Here is a 12,792-nt window from a genome sequence, read left to right on the forward strand (position 1 = left end):
CACCTGTCGGCCATGGCCTGAGATTGAGAGCCTGCTTCGCAAGGTCAACTACAAGACGCCCTTCTCATTTGAAATGAATGCAGAGTTTATTTCTGAAGCGGTAGCACTATTTACAAAATACAAAGTGGACAAGCTAGCACAAGAGAATGGTTATGATCTAGATGTCTGCGACACTGTCCTTGATCACCCCCGAACCGCTCAGAGCATATCTTTCTGTGGAAGGGAGGTCAAAAAGTACCGCGCCGCGGGCGTGGATACGACTTGGCTCGACGACCGGGTCACATACAACGGCAAGCGGTCTTGTCAGACTCCCGCACAATATCCGGCGCACGAGGCATCCATTATTCGCGATAGGTTTGGCATCGGACTGCAGAGTAGAGAGTACCTGATCTGCAGCCTGTCCGAACGGGATGGTCTCGTGCCTTGTGAATAATGCAGGAATCAATGGCGGGACATGCTTTCTCCCCCCGGGAAACCGAGGGTGGCAGCATAGACGGGATGCTGGCCATGGGGAAAGAAACCCTGTCATCAGCAAGAACATCTATACTCCTTCTATTGAGCTTAGCAATACGTTGTTCAAGTAAAACGGGTCAATATGAAAACACAGAACCGGTGATTACAGCAGCAAGGGAAGCCTGCACAGTGCAAAGGCCGGGATAAGCCCCGTTCCTGTGTCACCTCAAGCATGGTTGTTCAATGCTCGTCGTCACTAGTGTTATTAATATTCTAGATCGTTACAAGCACATGTACATCAAAGACGCCCACACAGAGGAAAATGCCATGCAAATCATAAAATTAGCTTGCCAAAAAAAGATCAAGTAATATAGAAACATGAAATAACATTTCAGAAATCTAGTATATGCAGTATATGTATGCCGCGCCGTAAAGTAATAAAAGTTAAACATGCATGTTTCGCTGGTAAAAAAATGAATATGAGTATATAGACTTGGCAACATGGCTAGTCGTCAACATCAACATCATCAACGTCTGCTCGGCTCGGCAAAGCGAATCCCGCGACGCGCGGGCGGCACGCGCTCGCCACCTTCGTCGTCCGAGTCGCTGTCGGCGTCGCTGTCGCCCATGCCGAGGGCAGCCTCGCGACGGCGTCGCTCCGCCGGTGTCTCGCCGGCATCGCCTTGGGCGGCCGTGCTGCCGCTGCGTTCGCCTTGCTGGCTGAGGACGGCGAGACGGCGGCGTCTTTCGACGGGCGTCTCGCGCTGGTCGTCTTGCTCGCTCTTCGGGAGCGGTGACGGTGAAGGCCGCGTCTCCTTGACTGCGGGACGACCGCGGGTGCTTGATTCTTCCGAGGGCTTCGAGCGGTCACTGCTGTCGGCGCGCGTCTCGACAATCTGCGGCACGCTGGGGCGGGTCGTGGGCGGCACAAACTTGGGGTTGCGTTTGGCAACTTCCTTGATCGGCCGGGAGGCGGTTGACTGCTCGGCAACGTCTTTGCGCGTACTGGTGTCCAGCTTCTGCACCTCCTTGATAAAGTCCTCCTTGTTCATGCGTCGACCAACGCCGCCAATGGTGAAGCGAATATTGTGGTCGTCGTCGGTGCTTTCCGTCTTTTTGCCGGGCGCGGTGCCAGTCATGCGACGGACGGCAGTCCACCTGGGTCGAACGGGTGCGGGCTCGTCTTCCCCAGCCTTGCCCTCTTCAGCGGCGGCCTGAGGGTTCTTTTCGTTCTGTCGTGCCAGTGCGCCGAGGCCGAGATACTTGAGACTCGAGCCTAACACGGCACTAGATTCTTGGCTGGATTTGGACGATGGGAGCTGGAATGTCTTGACAACTTCGCCGTCTGCGTCTTCGACAATAATCTACGAAGGTTAGCTTCAAATAGGGGATTGGACATGGCCATGCACATACCTGGTTACCAAACTGGTAAGCGTGAGCAGGTTCGTGGCTTCGAGGCTGCTTTGATTTGTCTTTGCGCTTCTCGACCTCTTGGCTGTACATGTCGTTGAAGCGGCGACGCAAACCACCCAGCGACCAGCCTGCATCTTCTCCAGACTGAGCAGAGGGGCCGGGTTCCGCGGGAGACTCCTTCTCGGGGCTCGGAACGGCATCCAGTTCGACCGAGTCAATGACTTCACCCTGCTGGTCTTCGAAAACGAGATGGTGGCCTTCTTCGTAAATGTTGACGCGTTGCGGAGAGTTGGGGCTCTCGTCGGCGTCATGGTGGTCGCGCTCATCGTGGAGCTGCTCTGACTTCTCGTTGTTGTCGTTGAGAGTCGAGTCGGTGGTGGGCTGACTAGTGTTGGCCTGCTCATCAGTGGGAGACATGGACTGTCGGTTGGGGAAAATGGCCGATTGGGAGACGGGGCCACCGGGACCAATGCCGTCGTCCCACTTCTTGTGCTTCCGCTTGCGAGAGACGAGGGAGGAGGTGCGGCTGCCGGGTCGGCTCTGGTCCTCCTCTTTCTGGCGACGGAGGAAGCCACCGGGCGGCGCGAGAGTACCGGCGGGATACTGGGGATCCTTGAGATCGAAAGAGGCTTCGGACATGGTCTTGGCCTGGGAGCGAGATTGCGACGAGATTCGGGGCAGTCGGTTCATCCAAGAAGGGCCATCCTCGGGGGCGGCAGTGTAGGACATGGTGAGAGACAGTGTGTTGATGCGCTTGCCGAGGGTGAATACGGCGACGGAAGAGCCGTGAATCAGGATAGAGGAGATGACGAGGAAAGTCACAATGGGCCAGACGAGGTAGATTAACGCATAGTTTTCCGAGTCCGGATCTGGCATCTGCGACAGGGGGACGGGTTCCCCGTGTTCGAGCTCGGCGCGGGCGAGAATGGCGACAAAGATGGCGCCGACGCCAATCGGGCCGAAATGGCCAGCGAATAGCGCCTCTCGCCAATTTCGCACGTCGGGTATTAGAGGTTTTAGAGCGAGCATGATGGGAATGCGGCGGAAGAGCAGGACAAAAATGGCAATAACGACGAGGCGCCAGGCGGTGAGGCCAAAGTAGCCAGAGTTGTACTGCTCCCAGGGAATGATGGTGCCAAAGTAGACAAAATAGGCCAAATTTATCAGCAAATCAATAACGTTGGACACGTGGGACTCCTCGGTCTTTTCGCCGAACCAACCGTCGTTGGAGAAGCCGACACCGGCGGCGAAACCGACGAGCAAGTCGTCGACGCCAAGGATGCTACCCGAGCCGGCGCAAAAGAGGGCAACGACAAAGTAGAAGACGAGAAAACTCTCGCGGTCGATGAGGTCGTACTTTTCGGCAAAACGGATGCCATGGCGAGCAATGTAGCCAATCATGAAACCGAAGACGGCACCAAAGATGCATTCGTAGAGGATGACGTAGACAATGAAGTGAAAAGTGACCTCGCCTGCGTCGCGGTGGTACTGGATGAGGTAGAGTGCGAGGTAGATGAAGGGAAAGGCCATGCCGTCGTTGCAGCCGGACTCGGCGGAGAGGAGATCTCGGAGATGCTTCGGGACGCGCTTGGCGAACTTACCCTTGCCAACAACGGAGGAAGCGAGAACGGGATCGGTGGCGGTGACGCAGGCGGCGACGACGAGAGATTCGAGCCAGGAGAGGACGGGGACCATCCACCAGATGAAGAGGGAGGTCATGAGCCAGCCGACGGTCATGACGGGGAGGAGGAGGAAGATGACGGACTTCCAGTGGCGCTCCATGTAGTACTTGGGCAGTTCGACGCCGACGGCGAAGCACTGGACGACGAGGACGATGCGGGAGAATTCAACGGTGACAATGTCGACGGAGCCCCATTCGTTGGGGTTGATGAGGTTGGCGGCATGGGGACCGAAGATGACGCCGCAGAGGGTGGCGACGGTGGCCTCGCCAATGTACATGCGCTCCTTGATGAAGGAGGAGCAGAGCATGAAGAGGGAGGTGAAGCCGCCGAGGATGATGTAGACCAAGTGCGGCTTGGTGATGTCGAGGTGTTCCCAGGCCATGGTGGCGGGATATGGGCGCCGTCGTGGGCAGCCGCGTCGCGGGGAGGATGAGTCGACGGTAAAGATGCGATCCAATGAGCGATTGAATTTGTCGTGTTTCGAGCAAGGACTAGACGGCCGTCGCGGAAGCAGAGCAGAGAATGCGCGTCGCGAATCAGGTAGTCGAGCAAAAGGGCTTGGCCAGAGCACCCCAGTCAACAGAACGAGAGCCAACGGGGCAGTTCGCGGGAGACATGCGACGAGAAAGAGGCCGAGTCGGAGGGGGAGTGAAACCGAGTCGTGGCGAAGAAGCCTCGATTTGTGTATATACCCAAAACTGCGGAAAACAATGAAAGATGTGAAGGAGGAGAAGAAGAAGAGGAAGAAGATCAAATCGGGGCGACAGCCGGAGGAACAAGGGAAGAGATGGAAAACTAGGTCGAGATTGCAGCCAAGCCAAAAAGCGCTGACTGGTGGAGACGGGGGAAAAAGATAATTTTTTGGTGGCGGCGAAATCGAGGCTTGAGGGGCGGTGGGCGGCGTGTGTTGGGTGTGTGATGATGGCGCGAAGAGAGAGGTTTTGGAGGATGACGTGCCGAGGACCGGCGACGCGCCAGGGTCGTTAGGACCGGAGGATCGGAAGGGTGAGAGGAGTTTGCTCAAGGGAAATGGTTGATTGAGTTATGAATACATCTGGGTATCGTATTGAAAGGAAGTGTTGGAGAGGGAAGAGGAGGAATTAGCCGTGCCAAGAATATCGAGAGAGAAAATAGAAGGAAAAATAAAAATAAAATAAAATGTTGCCATTCGAGAAGAGAAAGTGGCATGCCAATCAGAATCAACATGGTTGTTCAAAAGAAGTGGTCCCGCTTCGGTGCCTGGAAGAGACAACTGCAGCAGTTGCAGCAGCTACCTAGCCACTAGCGCAGCTCACAGCCAAACAGTTGCGTCAGCGAGGAGCCACAGCGGTCCTTGTTCCAGCATCTCCGGCGGGGCCAGCGTCTCCACAGCTCCAACGCAGGCCCTTGTTCCAGCAGACTCATCATCCATTATTGCCGCTGTTATTCGCTGAGGCTTCCACTGGGCCCCCCGTAATTACAGTGCTTGCATCGCCGGCAGGCTTGGTCTCGACTGAACTGTGGCCATCGTATCCCCAGCTAGCACATCTTGGCTGCTCACGTCTCACTGTCGCATTACCAGTATTGAATAGACTTTCTGCTACGGAGCACCATGACTGTGCTGGTACTCGATCATTGTCATCGTCGGCCTGTTGCAGATTCCTTACCCGTCGTCGTCTGCGTGGCCTCGTTGTCTCACTCCCAGAGACACAGCCGCAGCCTTGTCCGCTGACGCACAACTACTGCACTGCAGCCGCTGTAGCACCCTCCACCACATGGACGTCACATATTGCAATACATTATATTCCCAGGCCAGGACCTGCCGCCTGCTTGCTGCTTGCTGCTTGCTACACGACTAATGCTTCTCCCGCTTTTCGCCGCTCGGCTAGCGCACTGAGTAGCTAGCTCAATGCAAGAATCCTCAGTTGACCCCCGCGGAAAAGGAATAAATTTTCATGGCGTCGCCGACTCGGTACTATCCAGTACGAACCCGCCACCAACTTTGCTCCGCTGCGCCAACTTTATGCTTATTCTGCTCCGGGCAGTGGATCTACCACAATTTTGCACAGAATCGCGACCTCATCGCGTAGTTTGCTCGATTGGATACATCCTTATATATGAATCTGCATCTACATCTAAATCTAAATATCAGCCCTCATCTAACGGTAGTCTTGGCTTCACCCATTTTATCCCGATTTTTCTCTCGGCATCCAACGTCTCGCCAAGTACCAAGAACTCCATCCCGCGGTCAAGCTCCTCCCCAGGCTACATAACACCCAGTTTATTCCTAGCCTCCACCCTCACCTGCTTGGCGCACCCATCCCAAGCGGATCGACATGTCCCCATGCAGCTTCTCTCATCATGTGCGCCGCCCGCCCTCATTTCCTTGCTGTTCGTACTTTCATCGTGCAGAATTCTGCTCATGCCTTCATGCTGCGCAGAGGGTGCAAAACTTCCAACGCGCGAACCAGCCCTGGAGCTCGGGCGAATCCGCCGTGGCCGAGACACCACTTAAAACAGTTCGTCCCAGCGGTTCGGTCATTCGTCGCAGATCCCGATCAGTTATTTCCTCTCCCCAGACGTCCACGCTGCAATATCATTTTGGCGCACCACCAGAGCCCAGATCATCTCTTCTCTCCCGCGTGCCGCCATGATCGGCATGACAGCCTGGCAAACTTCTTCAGCTCGTCTTGGCGCCGACATCGCACCCGGGCCTCATGCAGGCGTATGCAGACCGACAGTGCCAATCACCTAGAAAGAAAATGTAGTGAGAGGCCTTCGCTGTGGTGGCACGCTCCGTATGTCGCTCAGCTTCCGGCCGGCGTAGTGGGGCCGGGTCAGTGCTTCCTTTGACCGGCATCCGACATGAATGTCGTCCCGCAGCAAGAGCTCCGTCCTCTACATGAATTATAGTGAACGGGAATGTTTCACTTTACCCGGTTAAAACAAAAATCCACATGCTCTGGGGTCTCGCGGACTCTATCGGTCAAGAGGCAAAAACCACCGCAACAGCACGGCAGCCATCACGCTTAAATGGACGCAAAGCACCCTCAACGCCCTCATCTATTGCGCTACCCGGCCAGTTGGCTGTGTGACCGCCATTGCTCGACATGCCAGTCTACCCTAGACCGAACCACCGCGTGTAACGGGTTCCTGTACTGTTACGCCAACTGGCAAAAGACTGTGCGTGAATCTCAGTACGAGCATTAATCTCGGTACGAGCATCGACCAGGAATCCAACTGTGACTTATGTAGCTGTTTGTTGCATTGCAAAGCCGAGGGTATCTTCTTGTTAAACGACACGTTTGTTTTGGCCGTCGATCACAACAGCGATCGATTTTGGAAAAATCACAAAAATAGTATTAGCTCTCAGCAAGTACGATGCACCGCTCATACGATACTACAACGAACACCGCTAGCTATATCCGTCTCCCCAAACCCAAGTTTCAGCCGTGTCCAAACGCCGTGTCCAAACGCCGTGCGAGAGCTTCTTTTCCAACCAGGGTGCAGATATAGAAATTACATCAGACCAGTTACAAATAAAATTAAGAAAAGACTCAAGACACATGGGCCCAGTCTACTTGAATAATTGGGGACGTTTGCAAACGGATCTCCTGCCCCAGCTTCTGGATTCCGTGTGGGCTTCGCCGTCTTTGTTGTAGAAGTACTGCTGCTGCTCGACGTAGAACTCTCAGCAGCCGTGGTGGTTTCTTGCGAAGAAGTTGACGCTGCAGAGCTTGTTTCCGTGTCCGTTTGTGAACCTGTCTCCGTACTCGAGTTTGAATCGGTCGGTGTCGAGCTGACCGTCGTTTGTGTCGTTTGTGTCGTTGTCGGTATCGTCGTCAATGTAGACGTCAGTGTAGTCGTCGACGTCGTGAGAGTGTAAAAAGGCGTCTCTGAAGACGTACTCAAGGAAGGCGGAATAGTGACAGTGGTCGAGCTCGCAGATGTCGATGAGCGCGTCGGCCGAGGCTGTGCACGAGTCGTCGTCTGTTTTGGCGGCTCACTCTTACAGAGTGCATTCACCAGATTTCCCCTCTGCGCCTCCCATATCAGCGAGTTTGGCTGGGCATCGACCGTATCGCACGATGCCCGAATGTTGATTTCCACGCGCTGCAGTGCCCGTTGGCAGTTTGGCGAGCACTGTCCGCTGGTGAAGTCGCTAATATCGCATCCGTTGATGGGTGTGTTGTACGCAAAGATGCAGCTGAGCGGCACCGCGAATGAAGTTATCATTTCGACTGCGGAGAGTGTGAGAACCATGCTCTGCGCGTTGGCGGCCAGAAATGCCATGGCGCTGGCGTAGGCGCCCACCCATCTCATCGTGTCGTTGGCTCGATCGTACAGTGGTGAATTGTTTGCAGGTCGGACAGAAATAACAAATTTGTCCAGACATCAGTGTGCGGCATAAATTTGTTTACTGAATCACAGGATTCGATGACGAAATCTCCGGACCGGATATTCAGTGACGAAACCGCTATAGTTCGTGGACGCCGACTCGAAACGGTGGCGGTTACAGAAGCGTAGATGTGCACACAAGGAAGGTATCGCGCCCGGAGTGAGCGTTGGCCGTCCAGAAAAGTTTTCTGTTTCGACTGATGGTTAGTTCGAGGCAGATATATTAAACGGATACGCGTGGTAGAAATTATCACTACCTGGCTTTTGATCACCGTTCTTAGCCGCCCATGTGAGTGTGGAGGTACGCGCGCGCCGTTGCCGTACAACAGCAGCGAATCAGTAATGAGAGGGAGGGTGAATTCAGTATCACTGATTCTGCGGAGATGTGATGGCGGAAGGAAAATGCTTTGTAAAAGACTGGAGGAAGCGACAAATTAAAATACAGTCGACCGAGGCCAGCTCGCGTGCTAGAGTCCAGCGACCGGCCAAGGCGGCAAGAGCGCTGTACTAGGAGGATGAAACAGTGTACAAGCCAACCTTGGGCTCCGTCTTTCATGGCCACCCAAAACGTATTTGCAAAACTCTCAACATGCACGTATCTGCCAATGGATAGCGATGCGGCCGTACGACCAGCCCCTGGCCTCGCATAGGATGCCATGGACGGGTACAGGCGTCCGGACCATGGCGCCCGCAATGCACGTATCGAAGGCATCCCCAGAACTGGACATCGGCTGACAGACGGAGCGAGGCGCAGACTGATTGGAGCGTAAAGTCTGAATGCAGAGCCGGGCATATTCCGCGTGTCGAAAACGAAACAGCCTGGTGTTTGAGAATGGCCGAGGTGCGTCGAGAATGAGTGGCTGTCATTGGTCGAGTTGGCGCTGGGAGAGGCTCCGACAGGTGGCGGCGTGATAGGGCTATGGGAGCTAAAAATGGAGCTGAAAATGTAACTGCGATCTGGGGTATTCTTCTCCGGAGTATTTGCCAGCCGAGGTGGTTGCTCTAATGGATCGCTGGGTGCCTTGTTCTTGAAGAGTCATCAAGTACAGAACTGATCACTGTACTCCACAACCACTTGCCATCTGCAGGCCCTATAGCTAGCAAAACACGCCGAGTTGCTCTTGCAAGCATGCCGCACACATAAACGTGCGTCCAATGGCAAGGAAAAGAAGGGACTCCCTTCACCCTTCGTGAGCAGACTTTACTCTGGTTTCGATGCATCAAAATGATCAGTAGCGAAACTGCCCTGATGCTGTGTTGCCTGCCTCGGATGCACAACAGCGATCGGCCTGGCTGTTAGTGTAGTCACCCTAAATTATAACTGCTTCAGTTGCAGCCTCGTTTACGTACTGGGTTTGTCAGGCCGATCTTCCCTGCCGAACAACGAATCGCTATCCGGACTTCCATTTTCGGGCGGCGGTTTCACCTATTTGTGGATGCGCTGAGCGCTCCTCACTAGTAGTCCCGGAGTTTATTCGAGGTACTTAAACTTATTACTTGCGCCTTATAAGCGCTTTGCGAGCAAAGACACAGCACTTGTGTTGTCCATTCAACAACTTGACCAGGCTGGAGATGAAATGCGACAGCCTCAGCCAGCGAATACGGCATGGCGCGAGTCAGCTTGACTCGCAAGGCTAGAGCCCGCGCCACAGCCCCTGACTGAGGCCACGGATTCACGACAACTAATTCCTCTGAATTCACTTCATGCGGCTACTCACGGCCTATCTCTCTGGGCGGCATGCGTCTCTTGGAATATGACGGTGTTGGGGGAATGAGACTAACTGGGGAATGCATCACCCCGAATATTCCTCCATATGCAATTCTCTCGCATACATGGGGCAAGGCTACGGACGAGGTCAGCTGCGCGGGGTTGGAGGCTGGCCGTGGTTTCGACAGACTTGGATACCGAGCAATCATGTTTTGCGCGCAGTAGGCCTTCGCCGACGGCTTGCGATACTGTTGGGTGGTTGTCAGAACAGCCCGTGGGGAAGCAGCTCGGAATTCACTTCATGGGCAAATATATGAGATCGGATATCGGGTAATACATGCTCCTCGACCTCTTTACATCGGTTATAGATAACAACCTATGTTATCGCGTACTGTGTGCAAGAGGCAAGGGCCGCGGTACCCAACAGGAGCTGATCATCGCATCGACGAGCTTCAACAAAAACTGTTTACAGCGGAGAGCGGAAGCAGCCTGCCTGTTCGTAGATGAAGGCCGCTAATATTTTGGTAGTGCCAAATGCCGATCCGGCGCCCGCTAGCACAAGTTGGCTGCAGCGCCTGATGCCACTGGAGCAAGTCTGACATCACCGTCTGCAGCCACAACTGCCATGCTGTCCGGGTCATGTACATATTGCTTCAATGTCCCGAATGTGCGACCCCGGAATTGAATCATTGTGCTGCAGGGGACACTGTCTGCACCGCGTTGTGCCAAACGATAGCCGTGCACAGCACCCGCCATGGCTCTCAACCGGCGATGCCGCAGCGTCAAGTGTCCGCCCGCGGCCCCAGTCGGCTCTTTGTCCGCCGGGGGAAGTCTAAGTTGCAGTGACTGTCAAGTTACGAGGACTTGATCCTACAATGTTGCAGCGCTCCCGCCAGATTAACTCTCCCGGCAAGCTTCATTGTTGGGCTGGCCTTTGTCGAACGAGACCACGTCGAAGTCGATGCCCAGCAGCAACAGCAGGGCACGCGCACCATTATTTAGGGGCGTGTGCCACAAAGCCGCCATTGTGCACTCCCGTCAGTGTGCTCATGGCTCGTATCCGCCGCTTCCCCGTCTCCCGGGACGCCAGAGGGCATGATACCCCCCAATAGTCCAGTAACGTAAGCCAACAAGGCAGAGGGTCTCTCTGGCTTCGGCGACACAGCTTTCAGCTGTCGAGGAACTATTTATTGGCCATCTCCACCTATGCCCCAATCTCACCAGTCTCGTGCGACCTCAGATGCGAGCAGCAGCTGGCATTGTCTGTTGATTCACTGTGGCGGGGTTGCATGGCGCTGGCTGGCGCACTCGGCATAAATATAGACGTGACATGGGAAGCCAGGAGATGCCAGGCTCTACGTCTATTTTGATGCCACCGCCGCAGCCATCATCACGCCGACAACTACAAGTCCCCCGTTTCTGCGTTGCCCCGTCGAGCCACGGCAGCATCTCGTCCCTGCACCTGGCCGCACCAGCATGTCCGCGGCCGAGGCGCAAGAGACGCTGCGGAAGTTGACGTCACCCGACCCCGGAATCCAGCTGCATCTCGACGTCAACGCCCTCTACGTTATCCTGAGCACGCAGAGCGCCAACAATGCCTGCCACTGGGCGCTGTACCTCCACATCGGGCCGCGGCTCGGCTGGGTCTTCCACATCACCAACATGGGCTGCGTGAGCTGGGAGTACCGCTGCGACGAGGCCACAGAGATGACCTGCTCGGCGACGGCCGTGTCCGCCGTCAAAATCGCAGACATGACGCCCGAGATGCACGAGGCGCTGCGCCAGCGCATCGGCCTCGACAGCAGGCCGGCCGTCAAACTGCAAGACACGGAGCAGTTTGGCCCCCTCACCTGCCGCACCTGGCTGCTCCAGGCCCCCTACGAGCTGGACAACGAAGGGTACATTAGTGTGCTGCCCGGGTATTCCGTCAAGGACGTGGGCGAGGAGGCGTCGTCGCTGGCCTCCACCAACCAGTACCTGCTGGAGAAGAAGATGGCCAAGATGTCGGAGCTGCGCAAGGAAATGAACAGTGCCTGCTGCGCGCTGTAAGAATTCTATCGCGCATGGTGGTGGTTTGCGCAAGTAAAAACGGTGCGCGCGCCGGCTGCGCTGGGGGTATCGTGCCTGGCTACTGCAGGCAGGTGCTGTAGCTTCAGCTTCAGCTGTGCCTGGCCGTGCCTACAGGCGCATGTCCACGCACCCTAGCCGAATGATGCGTTGAAAAAGACTTTCGATTTTGCTGCACGGCCTCCGTGCGTGCTCATACATAATAATTTAATATCTACTTTGCTCGCTGGCTCGACTGCTTCAGATGTAAATATCGTATCCATCACGTGGAGGTTGGGTATCTGCCTCCCTCTGTCTAGCGGCACCCCGTCACTTCCTCGCTTGCGACCTGCACACAATGAGCCTGCTGGCAGACAGAGCCAAAACGATAATTGCCTCGTCTAAGCTATCGCCTGTCGAGAAGAACATTCTTGACCAGACATTTCTTGTAGCCTCTTGTGACGCGGAGACTGCGGCCTGTGAAATTCTCCGACGCGTCGAGCAAGATGGCGTGCCACTGGAGGAGGCGCTCCGGGGGTTGAAGCATGACTGGTATAGGATCTTGGAGCTTTGTGCGTCCAGCAGTGTTTCCAAGACTATTTTCGGAGACTAACTGTCGATGATAGTATCGGAACGAGTGAAAATTGATGGCGAACTTCAACAAAAGCTATTCTTGCGCGAGAACGGCCAGTGCTGCTTGACTGGCGCCGTGCCACCAGGCACAAAAGCACAGCCATTGCACATCATATCGCCAGCACTGCACAAACTGTGGCTAAACCAGCAAGACCACAACTCTGTTTTGAGCTGCTTGGAGGCTTTTATCACCCCGAGGAATGCCGATACACTGCGGCAGATCCTTGGTGATGCCTCTCTACGCAGCCAACTCGAAAACGCTATGTTGCTAAGCCCGACAGTCGGGCAAGCTTTCTGGAAACGGGATATATGGCTAGCAGAGTCGACAAAAACCTCCAAGTCTGACCAAGCTCATGAAGCATTTCAAAGGCAGGAACAGCATGTTCGTGCAGCGGATACACCCTTCATCATATGTGCTAATAAGCCGCCTAGTATGCGGTGATCGGCTTCGCTTCTGAAGATGACCTGCTGGGCGACGAT

The 12,792-nt window shown here is 55.1% G+C and overlaps 3 protein-coding genes across 3 annotated transcripts; 2 read left to right on the forward strand and 1 right to left on the reverse strand.

Annotated features, from left to right (window-relative positions):
* Positions 1–980: 980 nt before the first annotated feature.
* LMH87_010739 (uncharacterized protein) lies at positions 981–3,930 on the reverse strand (the record flags this gene model as incomplete). Its single annotated transcript, XM_056199764.1, has 2 exons — positions 981–1,817; positions 1,867–3,930. 2 exons carry the CDS (start codon positions 3,928–3,930, stop codon positions 981–983), a joined length of 2,901 nt encoding a protein of 966 aa, XP_056051681.1.
* A 7,179-nt stretch (positions 3,931–11,109) lies between these two features.
* On the forward strand, positions 11,110–11,682 carry LMH87_010740 (uncharacterized protein; the record flags this gene model as incomplete). The annotated part of the gene is made up of 1 exon (XM_056199766.1): positions 11,110–11,682. The coding sequence occupies one exon, from the start codon at positions 11,110–11,112 to the stop codon at positions 11,680–11,682; it is 573 nt and encodes a 190-aa protein (XP_056051682.1).
* A 355-nt stretch (positions 11,683–12,037) lies between these two features.
* On the forward strand, positions 12,038–12,754 carry LMH87_010741 (uncharacterized protein; the record flags this gene model as incomplete). The annotated part of the gene is made up of 4 exons (XM_056199767.1): positions 12,038–12,251; positions 12,306–12,576; positions 12,653–12,694; positions 12,745–12,754. The coding sequence occupies 4 exons, from the start codon at positions 12,038–12,040 to the stop codon at positions 12,752–12,754; spliced, it is 537 nt and encodes a 178-aa protein (XP_056051683.1).
* Positions 12,755–12,792: the final 38 nt, after the last annotated feature.

Source organism: Akanthomyces muscarius, chromosome 4 (assembly GCF_028009165.1).
Source record: "Akanthomyces muscarius strain Ve6 chromosome 4, whole genome shotgun sequence".
Classification (NCBI taxonomy): Eukaryota; Fungi; Ascomycota; class Sordariomycetes; order Hypocreales; family Cordycipitaceae; genus Akanthomyces; species Akanthomyces muscarius.